This window comes from Python bivittatus, unplaced genomic scaffold (genome assembly GCF_059951505.1).
Source record: "Python bivittatus isolate LINGU-HERP-01145 unplaced genomic scaffold, Pbiv_v1 ctg000480_np1212, whole genome shotgun sequence".
Taxonomy (NCBI): Eukaryota; Metazoa; Chordata; class Lepidosauria; order Squamata; family Pythonidae; genus Python; species Python bivittatus.
In genome coordinates this window covers 25,885,852-25,902,986 of record NW_028277075.1, presented here as the reverse complement: position 1 = coordinate 25,902,986, position 17,135 = coordinate 25,885,852, and the positions used below count along the sequence as shown (strand labels likewise).

The 17,135-nt window shown below is 39.3% G+C and overlaps 1 protein-coding gene across 1 annotated transcript in view; it reads left to right on the top strand.

The window, feature by feature from the left end:
• The window catches only part of LOC103066713 (cytosolic phospholipase A2 epsilon-like), a 55,954-nt gene extending 42,042 nt beyond the window's left edge, over positions 1 to 13,912 (top strand). Inside the window, exons 14-22 of the mRNA XM_088145062.1 lie at positions 431 to 567; positions 1,328 to 1,553; positions 2,093 to 2,207; positions 3,065 to 3,202; positions 4,631 to 4,738; positions 5,969 to 6,154; positions 6,455 to 6,621; positions 8,286 to 8,472; positions 10,138 to 13,912. Coding sequence (XP_088001188.1) covers positions 431 to 567; positions 1,328 to 1,553; positions 2,093 to 2,207; positions 3,065 to 3,202; positions 4,631 to 4,738; positions 5,969 to 6,154; positions 6,455 to 6,621; positions 8,286 to 8,472; positions 10,138 to 10,418 — 1,545 coding nt within the window. The 3' untranslated portion in view covers positions 10,419 to 13,912. The remainder of the gene's footprint in view (positions 1 to 430; positions 568 to 1,327; positions 1,554 to 2,092; positions 2,208 to 3,064; positions 3,203 to 4,630; positions 4,739 to 5,968; positions 6,155 to 6,454; positions 6,622 to 8,285; positions 8,473 to 10,137) is intronic.
• The last annotated feature ends 3,223 nt before the right edge of the window (positions 13,913 to 17,135 follow it).

Sequence of the window (17,135 nt, the reverse complement as noted above, 5' to 3'; positions counted from 1 at the left end):
TGCAGTAGCCATTTTATTCTGTAACTTCCTACATCCAAAAAAAATAATAATTTTTTTTTAAGTGAAATGTTTGAGTCCACTCCATCTGGGGAAGCACTGAGGCCACAGCAGGAATGCTAGCAAGCTGTATGATGCCCATAAGCCACACATTTGGCACCCCTGCTCTACGTCTTTACTTTATAGGCTTATTAGCATAGCAGTAAAATGCTATACCAACTTCTCCCATTAACTGAGTTGTTTTCATCTCTGAGTCCCTAGACAGCTTGCTTTTGAATACGGGTTCTGCCAGGTTCCCTAAGCATGTCAGGTCTCTGAGTATGGGAATCTCTATTTAAAGTATTGTGATGATGATTATTATTTAGGTATTTCAAGTGATTATATATTAACTATTCTGGCGAACTTTGTGTTTTCCCTGTGTTCAATTAAACAGGTGCCAGTGGTGGCAATTATGACAACAGGTGGTGGATTCAGAGCACTTACAGCGATGTATGCCCACCTACTGACTATGCAGAAATTAGGTATTTTGGACTGTGCGTCCTATCTCACTGGACTTTCTGGCACAACATGGTAAGCCTCATGTAATCCAGTGGTTTGTTCCTGAAACAATAAAAGGAAGTAATTATAATGAGATGTTTCTTGGGCATGTTTGGCATAAGAGAGACTGCAGTGGCAATTATTAATTGAAATGCAGTTGCTGCTCCGTAGACAGATAGAATGAATATAAAACAACCTATAGCATAGTTAAAATCAGGAGATACAAACCCACAGCATATTACTGTACAATCAGTATAATTTGCAAGGAAGGTTACAAGGAACTAAGTTCAGGCTACATGCCAGGAGAAATTACTGTTTGCATGAGCTGTCGGGCCACATGCAGAAACAAGCAGCCACATGAAATGATGATTTCTCCTTCACTGGAGGCCTTTAAACTGACATAATCAGAGTAGGTTAATGGAGCAAAGTACTTGCTGTCAAAGATGCTCTAGTGCACTGGTTCTCAAAGTGTGGTCTGGGGACCCCTGCGAGACCCTTTCAGGGAATCCACAAAATCAAATAAATATTTTAAAATTTCTCACTTTTAGTTTCGAATGCAGTAAATTTCAATAGATATAACCCATATAAACCAAAGTTTTTTGGAGTCTTGAATCATTTTTAAGAATGCAAAGGGATCCTGAGACCAAAATGTTTGAGAACTGCTGCTCTAGTGGATGCACTGACCAAGAGGGTGGATCAGATGACATTGAAGATCCAACCCTCTGAGTTTGATACATTTGATAGGCTTGTTACTTCTTTTCAGATCCTAAACTTTGCCTATGTTTCTTTCCAGGACGATGTCACACTTGTATGAGGATCCCAACTGGTCCCAAAATGATTTAGAAAGACCACTCAGGAGTATGCAAAAACATGTGGAAAAAAACAAGTTCTTTGCTAGTTTTGCTGCAGAAAAGCTGAAATACTATGCAAAGGAATTGTGGAAACGTCATCAAGAAGGGCATTGTGTATCTTTTACAGATCTATGGGGATTGATCATTGAAGCTATGCTACGTAATGAGGTATCATACTATTTTTTTTTCATTTTTGCTTTTTAAAAATTGATGCCTAATTCATGTTAAACTTGACTCATCAACAGTTGGACCAACAGATTATATTTATACTGTTGATTATGTAGAACCTCTTTATGTGGAATATTCATGAACAGGGCTTACAAATCTGCTGTAATTACTTCTATCAAACTGCTGTTTCAAGCTTCTAAAAAAAAATGTTTTGTTTGAACAGAAAATATTAATAATATAACTACAACTGTGTACATTTTAAAGGGTAAATATTTACTAGTATTTTTTTTTCTATTCAGGAAACCTACCAGGTCCTTAAGTTATATTCACTTTAAATTAAATGTGCCTGCATTTCAGTATATTTAATACAATTTTTGCACAAAGAAACAAATAATAAATTGTTTTAAATATTCTAATTTAACATAGTAAGTTTGGTGGGCTTCTGTTCAGAAAAGAACCTTGTTAGTTTCAAATGCTAGGTGAGCTTTTAATGTCTTTTGCAGCTACAATAACTATGTTCTTGTTACTTTCACACACAGGAAAACCATCACAAGCTTTCAGATCAGCAGCGGGCACTAATTCATGGACAGAACCCTCTGCCTATATATCTTTGTCTCAATGTGAAAAAGAAACTAAGTAATCAAGGTTTCAGAGGTAATTTTTATATTGTAACTTGTACTTGCATTTGGGTATAACTGAGAGCTGCAAATACCTGATTCAGAAATAATCAGAACTTGGGCCAGTCACTCTCTCTCAGCCCTAGGAAGAAGGCAACAGCAGACCACTTCTGAAAAAATCTTGCCCAGAAAACTGCAGGGACTTGCCCAGGCAGTCGCCAGAAGTCAATGCTGACATGTAGGCACCAAAACACACACACACACACACACACGAGTCAATAAATTTAAAAGCAGATTTACACATTTTAAAAAGCAGTCTAGACCAGCTGGTTGGAGCAGGTTTGGATGGTGCAGAAATTCCCTGAAAGAAAAAAAAGTTCCACTTGTAAGGGAGGACAACCCCTATAGAGCATTGGCCAACCACTGGTGTGACTGCTTCTCAAAACAGAATGTTCCAGGAATGGCTATGACACACATACAGAGGACCTAGGTTACTTGACTTGCCTCGGTTTGTTTCAACCGAAATGTATGGAGTTAAACCACACAGTTCCTTCAGGGTTTTTTCCAGGACCGCACCTCCCAGCCCACGAACACATCTCCAGCCCTGATCAGCATGCTCTAGCAAAGCTTGAAAATGGTGAATTATCTACTACTTTACTCCTTACCACTATTTAGGGTTGCTCCTCTCCTTCCAGATGTTCCCTGATGTAATGCACTTGTTAGAGATAACTATTATTAAATTTATATATTGAATACAGTTACAGAATTACATCATGATGGACAGCTATATAAATTGATTGAATAAATAAATAATTAAAACATTTAACCTCATATGAGGTTAATATGAGGTCAAATCATTGTTGGGATATTATTCTCTTATGTCTTCCTTTTTAGAATGGTTGGAATTCACACCATATGAAGTTGGATTCCAAAAATATGGTGCCTACATTCGTGCTGAGCATTTTGGTAGCAAATTCTTCATGGGTCGTTTAATGACGGAAATCCCAGAATCACGGCTCTGCTTTTTAGAAGGTAACTGAATGGCTAATTAAAGTACAGATGCACTAGTCTCATATTGAAATTAACAATATAGTAACATTAATCCCAAAATTCAAAGGTACAAGGATATTAGGAATGCACATAGCCTCCAAATAACAGGCTATATGCATGATTTTCTGATTTGTAAACAATACATTGTGCACATAATATCTGTAACAGCAGCATTATATTTCCTTAATTTTGTGGTACTTTAAGATATACAGTGCTCAAAGGCTTTAAATAGAATCCATCCATTGTTAAGCACATTTCAATTGCATTATGCTACATTTATCCATTCTGCTGTGTCTTCAGTGTTTTGGGTGTTTGGAATAAGCACCATCCTGTATCCTTGGTTGCAGCAAAAATACATTGTAATTGAAAATAGTTTTCATTTCTCATGAAAAAGCAATGAAATCTCCCAAAAATTAGCTAGGCACCATTTGTAAATGATGGTTACAAACCATATTATCTGATCTGTTCTGATTTACTAGCAGGGGGTAGTATGTGTATAAGCAAAAATACTGCCCATCAAATTCAAGGAGTCATTTACTGAATATACAGTATTCCAGGAAGTAAAAGCCTTCCTAAGGCCCAGTTCACAGCTGAAATGTGATTTGAACACATTCAAATTTGAATTTTAAAATGATTTGAAAACATTCTGGGCTATTAATCCTTAGAACAACAGGGTAGTATACATAAGCATGGCCAAAATTATTCACTAATATAAAATATAACAACAATTATATTATGCTTTTCAGATATGTATTTGGGGAGGGGGGGATTAGATGAAGCAATAAAGCAGAAAAGGAAAAGAATCACTTCACCCAAATTGTTTCTAGGAACTCACAAAAACACTCCTATCTTCTGTTGTCCACAAATTGTGGTTTCAGCCCAGTCCTTTAACCCAATGAAAGTCTGGACTCAAGAAACTCAGTTACTCATTTATTAAGGCACCTTAGTAACTGAGGACTCCTTCCCAAGAAGAGAGCCCTGAAAATAGAAAATATGAATCTTTTATATCTTTTGAAAAACAGCATCATTATCAAAGATTACATGATTGGTTACATAGTTGAGCATGCGCACTTAATAATTAACATCCCATAATAACATTACACATTTTCAACCCATAGGTGTGACGGTGTCCATGACAACTTGTGGTTTTCTGCATCTCGGACACCTGGTAGCCTTGGAACATTTGTTGTTTTAAGTCTTGTCTGGTTTTATATCTGTCTTTTCCTGTTTTAAACACTCTGCATGCTTAATCACAGAGCTTGTTGACATGTTCTACGGAGGAACGCAAGTCTGATAGTTTATTGCTGACATGTTTAGGTGAGGAGTGAGAGCCTGATAGTTTATGACCCCAGTTTGACTCCCATTTTATTAATTAACTCCACTTTTGCTGATATCACTTCCCTCTTGCAGGGATCTGGAGTAGTGTGTTTTCTGTGAACATTATGGATGGCTGGTTTCTGGCTACTAATTCAGAAGATTTTTGGCAGATCTGGACACGAGACAGAATAACTGATTTTGGTAAGTTGCTTTTACATCTTCTCCTGCTTTGTTCAGTTATATGGACGGAGGATATTTATACCCTTCTCGTATTTTTATGAGGTAGACATTTTACAGTTTAAGATACTGCTACAAAATACCCAGAATTAATAATAATAATTGCAAGAAATCCGTATTAGTCTGGTATCAGGACTGAAACTGCCTTGACTTTTGGTGGGAAACAGAGAAGGCAAGGTTTGATCCAGTTCTGTTGGCCTTTTGATTGGCTTTCAAGACCACCAATCAGGTTATCTGTTTGGAGGGGTCCCGGGAAGTCACTGTTCTATGATGCTGTGCTCCTGTTCTCAAAGTAGTAGCAGTGCCTGTTCTCTACAGTTTCTTTTTATAAAATATATTACAAGGGGCTGTAACTGAGTAGGAAAACAAATGTTTTACTTGGAGAAGGTCCCCACTTCAACCCCTGAGGCCTTCAGTACAGCTGAAAAAACTTAAGTAAGTTGGTGTCAGTTGTCAAAAATATTGGGTTAGGTGGCACATTCCGTATGAGGCTCCTTTCTATGTTCATTTCACACCTACTGTATACGTCAGACAGGTTTTTTTGTTGTCCCAGTGATAGGAACGATTCAATAAATCCTGTACCTGCATTGCATATCTTCAGTGATGCAGGTGGTATAGAACAGAACCTTTTTTGCAGACACACACACCCCATAGCTCATCAAGATCCCATTGCTGAAATTCAACAGCAAATTGCTAAATTATGGCTGTACAGTATTCTGCTTTTTAGAATAGTAAAATGGATGTGTCAAGCCTGAAAAAAATTTAATGTACCTATTCAATTTTAAAAAACACAGAACCAAACAAGGGGCAACATTTGGATCCTGCATTGCAATCGTGCCCTCCCATGGTCCAGCAGTGTTTTTAAAAACTGGAGGCACAAAAAGTTGCCTACACCTGTTCAACTTGATCCAGAAAAATTGTATGTTATACATAATGGTCACAGTAGAATAAAGAAACCATAAAGTAGAATTTATTTACAGCTTCTTTCGTGCAATGAAGCCCTTGTGTAAATTACCTTTGATTATTTAAAATTCACCCAGACAAGAGAGAAAAGTGAACTAGTACAAAGTCTAGATGAAATAAGAAAAAGTAAGTCAAGTGTGACACATTTCAAGTGTCCCATAACAAATGGTTATTATAGTTATGGCCATGAAAAAACCTGCATGCATTTAACATGTATTATTTTGTCTGCAGAAGAGCCTATTTGCTATTCAAACACATATAAGCTACCTGTTCGAGCCCAGAGTCCTCCGGGAAGTCTTGCCAGTATTTTGCAAGACGTTATTATGTGGCGACCTGCTGTGTCATTGGTCCCAAATTTTCTGAGAGGCTGCCCAATGCACAACAAGTATTTAGAGAGTGGATTTGCAAATTGGAAAGGTACAGTTTCCTTTTAATTAAATATCCTTTTGAAGAGCTTGTATTCCAGTAATAATCTTAATAAGTTCTGGAGAATTTGCTGCTTGTTTTCAGAAGCTAGATTGATAGATGAAACTGATTCCTTTACCAAATTACTGAAAAACAGATATTTGGAAGAGAGAAACCTAGTTGTCAGCTGCATGGAAGGAAAGTTGCATTACTGTCTCTCCTGAGCGGCAATTACATGTTTTTGTCTGTTTTTTAAACTTTTCTTAGAGTGGTGCTATTGCCTGCTTTTAACCATAAATGTATTTCATTTAGACTGTGATCTTGACAGTTTTCCTAACCAGCTAATTGGAGCTGAAGATTATTTGCATTTGGTGGATAATGCATTTGCCCTTGATACCAGCTATCCTCCACTTATGAGGCCTGAAAGAAAAGTGGATGTCATCATACACTTAAATTATAGCTCAGGATCACAGTTACGGGTGAGAAACATGACACTCCATTCCCAGCAATGTTTGTGCTTATAACTCCTGTTGCTTTCTGATGCAAAGAGGAAGTTGACTGTCAGAACTCAGTTTTCCCTTCTACAGGAATCTTATTCTTGCAGCTGCTTCCTCTTCTGCCAAATGATGTTTTGAGAGCCATGAAAGGGAGAAACTGATTAAAACAAAAACAAAAACCTCTTAGCCCTGTTGGCAAGAACAGTATCAATTGGGTCAACTAACCTACAGAAACCTTTACTTCCCATCTTTTCTTTAATGAATACGAAGTTTTACCTCTGTTACTAAAGTTATAGGATCACAGATTAAGCTCTCTTAAGTTTCTTGACTTCTAGTGCCCTCTTTTGTCCTCTGGTTTACACAACACACAAATAAAATTCTGGGATTCAAGAAAGGTTGAACGAAGTTGATATCCAAAGAATCCTAACTGGCCCAGTAAGGTGATTGACTGTTAAATCAGGACATCTTTCCCCACAATTATTCTACTGATATTCCACCTGTTCTCCAGGAGTGCTTACCCAGGGATATCTCTTCATCCCCATAACAACCCTATGAGGCAGGCTGGTCTGAAGAGAGGGACTGGCCCAAAGTTGTCTCATGGGTTTCCATGGCTGAAGGTGGATTTGAACTAGCCCTAGTCCAATAACTGAACCACTTAACACGTCTAGCCCTTTCCTAGATCGGATGACCCTTCAGTCACTCATACTTGGTCACCTCACAGCTTGCAATGTGCTTTACATGGGGCTGTGCTTGAAGACCACTCAGAAACCTCAACTGGTTCAGAATGCAACAGCATGCCTCAGTATGTCCAGCTTCACGAGCTAAACTGGTTGTCAGTTTGCTTCAAGGTGCTGATCATTACCTATAAATCCCTACATGGCATTGGGCCTGGTTACTTGAGAGACCACCTATCTCCCATAATATCTGCCTAGCTCATTTGATTCAACAGGGTTGGCATGCTCTGGATTCCTTCGATTAAACAGTGCCATCTATTGGGACCCTGGAAGCACACCTTCTCTGTTGCAGTGCCTGCCCTGTAGAATGAGGTTCTCCCTGAGATCTGGATAGCTCCCACCCTACTGGCATTTCAGAGGGCCTTCAATATAGACTGAATAATGGGTGTAGAATTCAGTTACATTTCAATCTATCTGGTAAAGCAGACATACACAATTCACCTCTGTTCTAAGGTCACATCACATTGTACACAGTGTGTTGACAGCTACACTCTAAATGGGCAGGATCAGGACCCCAAATCAGTAGGGTTTTGTCTTTTCTTCTTTTTAATGGAAGAACCCTATTTCAGAGAGACATTACTAGAGTACACAAAGCAAAATATCCAATCTGTTGAGTCTTTTTCACATTTGGGGGACAGGATTAAAGAGCAAAATGGATGCCTCAGCCTTGTGGAGGTTTAGGCATCCATTTTGCTTCTTTAAAAAGAAACAAGCAGCATCTTTTGTGGTCTTTCAGATCTTGGTTGTTTGTTTCTTAGCCTTTGGAGATTGCAAAAGGGAGCTACTAGGCCTCATGTAGCTTATAAGCAACCCTTATGAGAGATCTATGGTAAGTTTTTAACACCTTTTTTTAAAAAAAATACTTATAAAATTTTGTATGCCTATCCCCACCCCACACCCCCATCTATACAGCCGCTGCAAAAGGCCTCAAATTATTTCTCAGAACAAGGAATTCCTTTTCCCAGAACTATCCCACAGGAAAAAGAAGAAAAAGTTTTAAAGGAGTGCTATTTCATAGGAGAACAAGAAGGTCCAGATACTCCATTAATTCTCCTTTTTCCCCTGGTTTGTAATACCTTCCAAAATTATAAAGAACCTGGTAAGTCTATATGAAAGTTTTTTGCTTTTTTCCTTTAATTATGACTGGTTTTGTGCTTTAACCAAATGTGAGGTCCAAAAAGACTCATGGAAAACAAAAGAGAAAAAGAACTTGGACAATATTAAAGGGGCTGGGGCTGAAGGTAGAGGCCCAAGGCCTTCAGCAGTCTCAGCCAGCTGCCACCGCCCCCAGGCCTCAATTTCAACCCCAGCACCACCACTGCCACTGAGAAATGCCACCTCAAGCCCCACACTGCTGGCCTCCACCATCTTGCACCATTTCCCAAGCCGCACCTCTTGTTCCTTCCCTAAAGCCGTTGTCTGTTCCTTCCCGAAGCCGTGCGTCTCATACCTTCTGCAAGCCAGCATCCCATTCCTTCCCCAAGCTGCGCCTCTCGTTGCTGCCCTAAAGCCGGCGTCCCATTCTCACAAGATCTGGGGAAGACCAGGTTTCCAATGGGACACGGGCTTGCAGAAGGCATGGGACACGCAACTTGGGAAGGAACGGGATGATGGCTTTAGGGAAGGAATAAGAAGTACAGCTTGGGGAAAGGCGCAAGGCGGCAAAGGCCAGTGGTGTGGGGTTTGAGGCGGCATTTCTCAGTGGCAGCGGCGGCCCTGGGGCTGAAATCAAGGCCTGGGGGTGGTGGCAGCTGGCTGAAACTGCGGAAGGCCTCGGGCCTCTACTTCAGCCCCAGCCCCAGCCCCAGCACTGCCGCCAGTGAGTGCCTCTGTGCAGGGCAGCCAAAAGGACATAGATGGGGGGAAATAGGCAGGTGGGGGGAGTTGTAGTTGTAAGTGCTGCTGGGTTTGGCTGGGGCATCTGAAGCTTCCAGGGGCAGCTGCAGCTTTGTGCTGCACTGTGGCAACCCCCCAACTCACACATGGCCTGTGCCAGGCCTCCCCCATCCCCCTGAGGCGCCCCCACGCTCCTTACCTGGGACTCGGCTTAACAACCCACAATTCTTGCTTACCAATGCCAGCCAGGAATGCCGGGATTGCAAAGCAAATTGGCCACATGATAATTCGCTTAACAACCGCATCACTTAGTGATCTAAATTTTGGTGCCAGTTGTGGTCATTAAGTGAGGACTACCTGTATGCTCAAAACAGTTACAGTAACCAGTAGGCCTGGCTAGAGAATAGGAAGTAGAGAATTCCAAGGAAGGAAGAAGATAATAATATTTGTGGCTGGGAGAAGCCAGACCAAGAAAACAAGTAAATTATCTGTGTTGTTTTCCCAGTTCTCAAGGACCAGTTTGAGGTGTCCTGAGTCTCTTGTTCACCTGCAATGTAATTCTCCCCCTCCATGGATGGAATCTAGAGGAAGCAGTTTTAAATCCATCTCTGTGATAATATTCTCACAGATTAGCCTTGAGCATTATTTGATATAAGTTTCAGTAGTCTCTCAAATGAAAAAGCTAAATATTGTTTTTCTTTATTAGAATTAGTCCATAAGTCCTTCTTTTTCCCCAGCTAAGAAAATCTTTTTTCCTGCTAGATTAGTTTGCTATATCCATATATACCTGCAATCAGAGTGTAGCAATTCATGCATGCGATGCAGTTTAAATCAGGGAAACATATGCTAAAATATATCAGCTAATCACCATGTTTTTGCTGCATATGACTAATCTGTTCTTTTTTCCTTTTATTTTTAAAAATCATAGGTGTGAAGCGTAGCCCTGAAGAGATGAATGATGGTGAGATTGATTTGACCAGTACCTTTGGTCCTTATAACATCAATGCTTTGCAATATTCAGAGGAGAATTTTGAGAAACTGGTAAAACTGAGCCAGTACAACATCCAAAATAACAAAAATACTCTGATTGATGCTTTACAGTTAGCTGTGGAACGGAAAAAGCAGCGTAAGAAGGACCTTAGTTTACTAACATCTGAATCTTTTGTGGGACAGAGCACCTCAGCTTTTCCTGCACTAGCAAAACAATAAAAGCATTTCATTCCAGAAGAAAAGTAAGATAAAATAATCAAAAGAATATCTAAGACTCTGGCCATGGAGGAAAAAAAGCTGCCTTTATGAAAATGAATCAGTTATAAAGCCTGAAATGCTCTTTTAATGAATTCTATTTGTCTTTTGGCAATGGAGGCACAGTGACTGAGTAAAATATGTTATAGAACTTTCTACGCTCACACTTTCTGAAGCTCCTCTGAACAAATTATATAAAAAATGTGCTGTGAAAAAAGTTGTTTGTGCCTTGTAATGTTATTTATGTTTTATGCAAAAAGGTGTTTTTTTTCTCTGAAACATCTCTACTTCTAATGCTATGTGTACTTTTTCTTTGTTTCCATACCAAGTACATATGAGAATGATTGTCATAAAAGTTGTTCTGGTCTGATGCAATATGAATGGTGAGAAACAATTTTTTTAGAATCTAAAACCAGTTCCTGATAAATGAACAATGATGTCAGTTTAAAAAAGCATGCATATGCAGGAGAAAACTGCAAACATGCTACTTGTAACCATTTGGTCCTATTGGTAGGAATTATTTTCTAGGTATATGAGAATTGTTAGAATTTGGGTTCTGTCCTTCCCTACCAGCATGCAGGTGATCAAAACCATCAAACATCAGCCAATCATACAGAGGGAAAGATCTTTGCATACCAACAATGATGTTCATATATTGCATTAAACCAGGACTTGTTTAATCATGGTCAGTTGACTAAATAATTCATAAACCTTGCTTTACAAATCACAAAAACTATGTTCACATATACCCCAATAAGCCAAAACTGACAAACCATGGTATATTGCATGTACTAGGCCTATCTTTGAGTATGTGAATTGGGGAAAAAATCCCTAGGCCTTGAATATATACGTTTCCTCACTAAAGAGAGATAAACCAAATATAAGACTATTATCCACATAGGAATCACCCTTTCCTGTATTAATTTAAAAAAATATAGAAAAACAAGTGAAAAGTTTCCTGTATAGAACAATCCAGCATTGAGATTTATCCAGATTCCATAGCCAGAATTTTAGCATTTTCAGAATGTTCTACCAAGAGGTACTAGCACATTCCCTCACTTCAGAATTCATTAATGTAACCATAATCTAGCAGGTAGGCACACTGTAATAGTTTTCAGAAAGAACATATCAAAACCAAGAAAAACAAAATTCTGCAAGAGGTGTCTACTTCTAATCTCTGTTGACAAAGAAGTTTAAAGACAGATTTTCACTTCCACTGGCCTGTATTATCTCTAACTTCCACTGGCTTGTATGATCATCAATTGTTGGAACCATCTACCTTGCAAAAATTTTTCTTTGCATCTTTTTTCTGTTCTACTTCCAATAGTGCTGTCTTCTTGTTCTCTATTGCTTAGCTCCTTGTCAATTTCAGCAACTATCAAAATAATGGAAATGAATTGGACTGAATTATATCCAGTGTAAAAGGGAAACACAGAGACTTTATGAAACTAAAAGCAATTTTGTTGTGTTTCTGCTGCTAATGGCAGCTGGAACATAGAAGCTTCCCCTTCTCTTCACTGGAACTTCCTTGTTCTGATCAGAGAAGGAACTGAAAAGTGCTTTGCTTCTGGTGATCATGCAGTGATTTATCTCACTTCCTTTTATGACATGGGAGGGGTGGTTTTGTAAATCTTACAAGCAGCCCCCCTCTTTCCAAAAGTTCCACAGTGAAAGATAATTATGATAGGCTGCTACCATTCAGGCTGAACCCATTGACACTCCCTGAGTTGTTCTGAGGTTACTAGAAGTATTCAAATAGGCTGAGCAGAGGCTTTTTCAGAACTTAGGTTTCAAGATTCCCCAATACAGCCTTGAGAGAAGTGAGTAGGGTGATGTATCCAAAGTGAGCTGAATAATGTATCTAAACTGAGCGGAATAATGTATCCAAACTAACTGTAGATAGGAACCAGCTTAGAGCAGTTCTTATCAGTGTAACTCTAGTTAGCTGAAATCATGAGCTCAAAGTCAGAAATGCGCATGGGTAATGAACTAATGAATAGTAGCTAACACATCCCGCATAATTAATAAGCTAATTATAATGAACATGCAATGTATGGTTATGCATGTAATAGGAGGAACCAAGAGACTTCAAAAAGGGTCCGGAAGAATGTGACCTTGAAGTACCTCAGCCAATGGGGGAACGAGGAGAGAATGGTGGACGGGCTAGTTAGAAACAAAAAGTAAGGTGAAGAGCCTGGTTCCTCGGAGATTCAATCTGATTGTGTGGATTTTCTCCCCGTCTATTGCAATAAACGAACTAAACCATCACCTTGTGTTTAGAGGGTTTGTCTCTTGGAGTTTTTCCGCCCTTGCAAGAAGGAAAGTGTTAAAGGGGAGCATATCACAGCCTTTAACCCCCTTTCCCTTCCTGTCCCATGTTGGTGCCATTTATCCTAAAGAGGATTTATGTTATTTATGCTTAACTTACCGTGATGTACTAGAATTCTCTCAAGAGGATTGTAAAATGAAATCAAGAGAAGATCTGACAACAGAAGGATATACTTATCAATGGTTTTCTTAAGTACAATTATCAGAAAGGTTTAAAGTGGATAAAAGATTTTATGGTTTTGAACAAAGTAAGACTGGGTTTGAAATAGAATTATGTATTAATGATGAACATGTTATTGCTAAAATGTATAAACTGAAATATGAGACAGAAGAATGAGTGAAAGAACGTATGATAAAATCAACTAAAATTTTTGATTATAATATACAAAACGGATCAATGGGAAAAATGTGGTTGAAAGGATTGAGATTTACATTATGTTCTAGCCTTAAGGAGAATTTTTATAAAATGATATCGTTGGTATTTATCACCAGGGAAATTGTCTAGAATGTATAAAGGTACTTCGAATCTTTGCTGGAAATGTGAACAACATGAAGTGACATTTTATCATGTTTGGTGGACATGTAAAAAAGCCCCCCAAAAAACCCCTTGGATATAAATACATAAATTAATTCAGAAGATTTTAAAGGTTAGAGTACAACTGAAACCAGAGACTTTTCTTTTGGGACTAATGAACAGGCAACTAGAAAAAAGTCATGGAACTTTGCTTTTATATATGACAACTGCAGCGAAACTGTTACATGCTCAAAATTGGAACGGTTCAACACTATGCACAATGGAAGAATTTGATGGATGATGGAATTTGTAGAGATGGCTAAATAAACATCCTTGATAAGAGAAAAGACAATATCTACATTTATGGCTGACTGGAAACCCCTTATACACTTTTTGCATGAAATGGGGGGAAAAACGCACTTATGACTTGTGGTTTTAATGATTAGGAAAAAAAATGGATAACAGAAAAAAATGAGGGTTTTGGTTTTTTTGGTAATCTTAGAGTAAGAGATAAATTTGTAATCATGTTTGCAGCAGAGGAAATTGGAAGCTTCTATTTCTTTTTATTCTTTGTCACTGCACTTACGTTTTTTCTTCCTTCGCTGTCTTTTTTTTTCTTTGTTCTCTCCATTTTGTATTAGTTTGTGTTAGTTTTATGTTCTTTAAAAACTTTTAATAACATTTATTTAAAAAAAAATAATTTAGGTTTCAAGATCCCTTAATATAGCCTTTAAAACCCTTTCCCCTCCTGTCCTCTGTTGGTGCCATTTATTCTAAATAGGATTTATGTTATGCACATGGCCAGATAGCCAGGTCCTTGGGGTCTGGTTTACTTAGCCCTTTCTGGCCCTTTAAGTTCTCCAGTGCTAACACAGGACCCAATTCTTACTTTCTGACTGGCTTATTTACCCACTTTGGAATTTCACAGAGTCTACCTTCAAACTATAAAGTTGGGTTGCTACCAAGTTTCAAACAGCTCTAAATAGGATGGCTGCTAAATGTCAAGTTGAGGTCCTAACAAGGTTTAAAGCAGCTTAGTGTGTCACTTGTTTAGGTCCTAGAAAGCCTTGCTATCTTGAGGCAGTAGTAGCTATTGCTGTTAAAACTGTTCCATTTTTTAGTTCATTATGTTTGTTCTTCTCCTAGGTCCCTGCACACAAACCCCCTCAGGTAGCTCTCTCCTTTTATCTAAGGCCTATCCTAGACACATCCTTGAAGAGGCCAGGGTGTAACTAAACTAACCTGCTATAGATGCAGTTGCATCCCTCCAAAGCCTGGGTATAGCCAACGGTCAGCTAGAAACATCAACATGGATGCTAGTGCAGTAGGACTGGGTTGGTGAATCTGTTCCATGACAGCCAACATAATTCCTGGCAGGGCCAGATGGTCATGTTGTTCAAGCCCCATTTGTGGGAAGAGGGGGTAAAGCCAGCTGTGCCGGATGGTTTTCTCCAGTGTGACTTTAGGAAAAATGGGAGAGGAGGGGGGCACTTTTCTGGCCATTCCTGCTAGGCTGTCCAGCTTGTGCCTAGGCAAAGCTGGTTGGTTCTGATGTTTATTCTAGGGATGATGGGAAATTAGGCAGGGCTTACCAGTCACTGTAACATTGACTTTTTGGAGCAAGGGGAACTATTTGGGCCAGTAGCAGCTGTGCTGGTCAGGCTCTTTTAGCACAGCCTTTTTGAAGTGCAGAGATGCTATTCGAACTGACAGCAGCCATGCTTTTTTTCTCTCACAGGAAAAGCAACCATTATACCCTGAGAATCAGTATAAATAAACCACTTACATATTACCTACTTAAATAAGATACTGGATTTAAGAATGCATTCAGGATTCATTGCAGAGTATGGATTGAGAGAGATTGCCTACTTTATGTTTGGACCTTGTTAGGCAGGCTCTGTTTGCTCCTTTTCTGTTGAACACTATCCTCGCAGTTTTATACAGTACAAAAGGTAAGTGAGACCCAGCCTCTTTGGGGAGTCATTTGCTCAATCAAGCAACATGTTCCATCTGCAATATTATGGATGTAGCCAGCAAATCAAATCTGGCAGCTGAATGCATGATCCTGTCATTGAATTGTAATAGCACCAGCTAGTTTGCATTAATGTTGCCATTTTATAAAAATGATATATGGGAGAGTTTTTAGATAAAATATTATAAATTCTGCCTCTTTAGGCCTCTCTGCATAGGCCACTTACCAAAGGTTACACGCTCCAAATGAAAAGGAATAGGTGGAAAATACCACTGTTTACTGATGCAGCCCTAAGCCTTTAAATAGGAAAGGTTTCATTTTCTGTAATTTTTAAAACATGTGTTGCTTTTCAGTAGTAAAATCATGAGCACTATAACATTCATAACATCATAGCTCACATTCCCTTTATAAAAATGCAGGGGGAATAAGCAAGCACACTAGTATTTGCTATTGCATTCCACCGAAGTATTCCCTTGTGGAATAGTGTCTAGATACTGTATTCTAAAATAATGGGTTCACATCTAAGACAAAGAAGCATAAATAACCCAGATCTATTTTGGTATGCATACCATACATACTGTCATAATGTTCCAAATGCCCTTAATATACGTAAATAATTTATTATTGTTTTAAAGTCTTCTTTATATTAATAATTTAATAATACTATATTAAATATATAAATACCAAATTGAGCCACCCAGAGTCACCCTCTGGGGGAGATGGGCAGCATACAAATTTAATAAATAAACAAACAAACAAATATTCCAGCCAGCTCCAAAGAAAGTTTGGGGCCTAAACTGCCATGATACATAGATCAAATATAGGTTGTGTTTGCAGCACCTACTTACCCCTGAGTATAGAAATTAACCACATGCTACACTCAGCCATAAACTAACCACAGGCCCAGGGCCACATAACACATTGTAGTAAAGTGTGGTTCAGTGAGTTATGCAAACATAGCCATACACAATGAATTGACAGGAAACATAATAATTTAATAATTATTCAGGCCACAGCAAAATTCAAGATCATGATCTCTTTATTTCCCATAACTGATAGGTAGTTGAGGATTAGCTATTAACCAAAGTCGACTATTCTGAATGATCTATCCTTACCCCACAATGGAGTTTGGCAGGAAACTCATTTACTGAGCCATCATAATAAAGAACCCTGGATTATTTAGGATTACAGGAAGTACTTTTTATTCCACATTAGTTGAGCTCTCGTCTCCCTCTTGATTCTTGTTAACTTCGCAATAGTCAGAGACCTTGAAAGGTGATGCCTGGTCTTATTCCCTAACTAATTCCCACTTGGGGCAATGGCAATCTTGATATCCTTCTGGAGGCTAATTTGCTCCGCCCTTTCTCAGGCTGACACCCCCAAGACTCCAGAGCATTCTCAGAAAGCTGGGCCCCAGAGGCTACTTGAGGCTCCCCTCTCCTCCGCTTTGTATTGAACGTGACAGAAGGGGCTGCACCCCTAGAGAACCTCTGGCCGCCCTTTCCCCAGGTCGTCCAGCAGAAGCATCAGCTGCTCATTGGCATTCCCCCTCCCTTGGCAGTATATCCGGACAGTCCGGGGAAAGCTGACGTAGCCGATCCCGTTCTCGGGGAGGAGAGCACTCGGAGCGCGTGCCCTTTTTCCGACTGGATTCCTAGTTTCATTTACGGTTTAATTAATTAACCTAATTTCCTGGTTCCAAGTCCTACCGAACCATAACCTAACCTCCCGGGCTGGGTCGTATCACCTGATAGGCTATAAAGTTCGTGGTTCACTACATCGCCGCCGGACCCACTTGGAGGGACTCTCCCCCGCCTGGCGCCCGCCTTCAAGGCTTGCTCTAGTTGGAGATTTCGAAGGAGGAAGA